At 49.4% G+C, this 1,884-nt stretch overlaps 1 protein-coding gene across 1 annotated transcript in view; it reads right to left on the bottom strand.

Annotated features, from left to right (window-relative positions):
* Positions 1–606: 606 nt before the first annotated feature.
* LOC111553766 overlaps positions 607–1,884 on the bottom strand; it is a 4,852-nt gene continuing 3,574 nt past the window's right edge. Inside the window, 1 exon segment of the mRNA XM_023228754.1 lies at positions 607–676. Coding sequence (XP_023084522.1) covers positions 607–676 — 70 coding nt within the window.

The raw sequence follows: 1,884 nt of genomic DNA, 5'->3' as shown, positions 1-1,884 counted from the left end.
GGCTCACAGCACCGTCCCAGGCACTCCTGGTTTTCGTCGGTGCTGTTGTCTGGAAGTGGAGGACAGTCCTGCTCATCAGTCTGTGCCTGGCCGTTGGGGCTGCCACTCTCTGGAATGCGCTGATGGGGTCTCCAGAGCAGCCCACCTGTGGCTGAGCGACTCTGCCAGACCCTGTAGACACCCACCTGGCGGCTCTCCCACCCTTCAGACACACGCCTTCCATCAACCTGGTCTCCACACTTGTCTCGTCTCCCTGCTGACCGTTCCCCTCAGACGCCCTGGTCTCACCACCACTTTCTCAACTAACCCACTGCAGAACTCCACAGTTGTGGAAGCTGGAGGTGGACCCGACGGGAAGGCCCCCGTTCGCCCATCTGGGCACATCAGCAGGTCCAGGGAAAGGTGCGGAGTGCCCGGGCAAGGGCCCCTCGGACTGACCTGTCGGGCTGGGACCTTCAGGCCCCCTGCTGTAGTCATGCTGGTCTACTTGGAAAGATCTAGGAAAAACTCAGCTGTCAACCTACTATGACCAAAACGGCGACCAAACATGCTAACTCCTCCAGGCCCAGGAGGGTAAGAGGCCCTCACACGTGCAGCCAGGGAGAATTAAATTACTGTGGCATGATTTCCAGAAGACAATTCTAAGGAAAAATTCAGAGGCTTGAACATGACCAAACTTCAGCAAAGAATCTGAAATGCAAAGTAAAATATATTTCACATTGTTTTTATTTAAAAATTATTTCCAAATCTCGAGAACCTGTGAGGGGGAAAAAAAGAAAACACCAAAATGTATTTTAAAAGATACCACCATAGGATTCATGATAGTGAAAAACTGAACATAATTAGATGATCCCTTTATTTAGGGAATTGTTGAGTAAGTAATCCATCCATAACAAGAACTCACAAATCCATTTTAAACAATCATGGAGGGAGGATTTTAGTGACATGAGGGTAAAAAAAAAACCTATCCTGTTAAGAAAAAGAAAGTAAAAACCATGATCCAAATGCATTTGCATCACACACTCAACTATGAAAAGAAAAGACCCCACTTACGCTGCCGGAATGTGCAGGAAGGGACAGAGATCAAAGGTTAATGGGGCTTCCTGCTTGGATGTGGGGTGGAGGGAAGGCCACGTCATGAGTGGTATTTTCCAGCTTCTTCCACATTGTCTATACTTTCCAAACTTTCTACAAAAAGTATACATTAATCTTGTAATCCACAAAACTAAAATTTGAGAAATGTTAACTAATGTTGCCTTGATTTTAAAACAGTCAATAGCCCTAGTTATAATTTCTTGTGTATGTTTCTATTACAGTAGTCACCCTACTCATGGTATTTAGCGAGAAGCAAAAACTATGTAGAGCTGCTCCTCTTCACAGCTCCAGTAACCATAAAGAAAAAAGAGCGAAAAGCACCATTCAGAGCTTCCTGCAGATTAGTGATAAAACTGGCCCAGAGGAAACTCAGAATATTTTCTCCTTGGTGATCAAGCCAATAAATGGAGAGCTGAGAACGTTCACTCTGGAGAAAATGCTGCAGGCTGCCTTCCCTCTCCAGGACCAGGGCCAGGCCAGGGCCAGACCACCGAATTCATGACTCTACTGTGAATGCACCTCCCAAAGCCGCTCACCTGGCTCCCTGCTCCCCGCCTTATCCACCCTCACTCAGAACCAGCCCCCATCTCACCCCATCCCTCACTCACAACCAGCCCCCGCCCTACTCAAACCCTCACTCAGAACTAGCCCCCGCCTCACCCCACCCCTCACTCAGAACCAGCCCCCGCCTCACCCCACCCCTCACTCAGAACCAGCCCCCGCCTCACCCCACCCCTAACTCAGAACCAGCCCCCCACCCCACCCCTCACTCAGAACCAGCCCCCCCCT

The sequence above is a fragment of the Piliocolobus tephrosceles genome, chromosome 11 (genome assembly GCF_002776525.5).
Source record: "Piliocolobus tephrosceles isolate RC106 chromosome 11, ASM277652v3, whole genome shotgun sequence".
NCBI lineage: Eukaryota > Metazoa > Chordata > Mammalia > Primates > Cercopithecidae > Piliocolobus > Piliocolobus tephrosceles.
The sequence above is the reverse complement of the archived record's forward strand: the minus strand, read 5'-3'. Positions and strand labels throughout refer to the sequence as shown.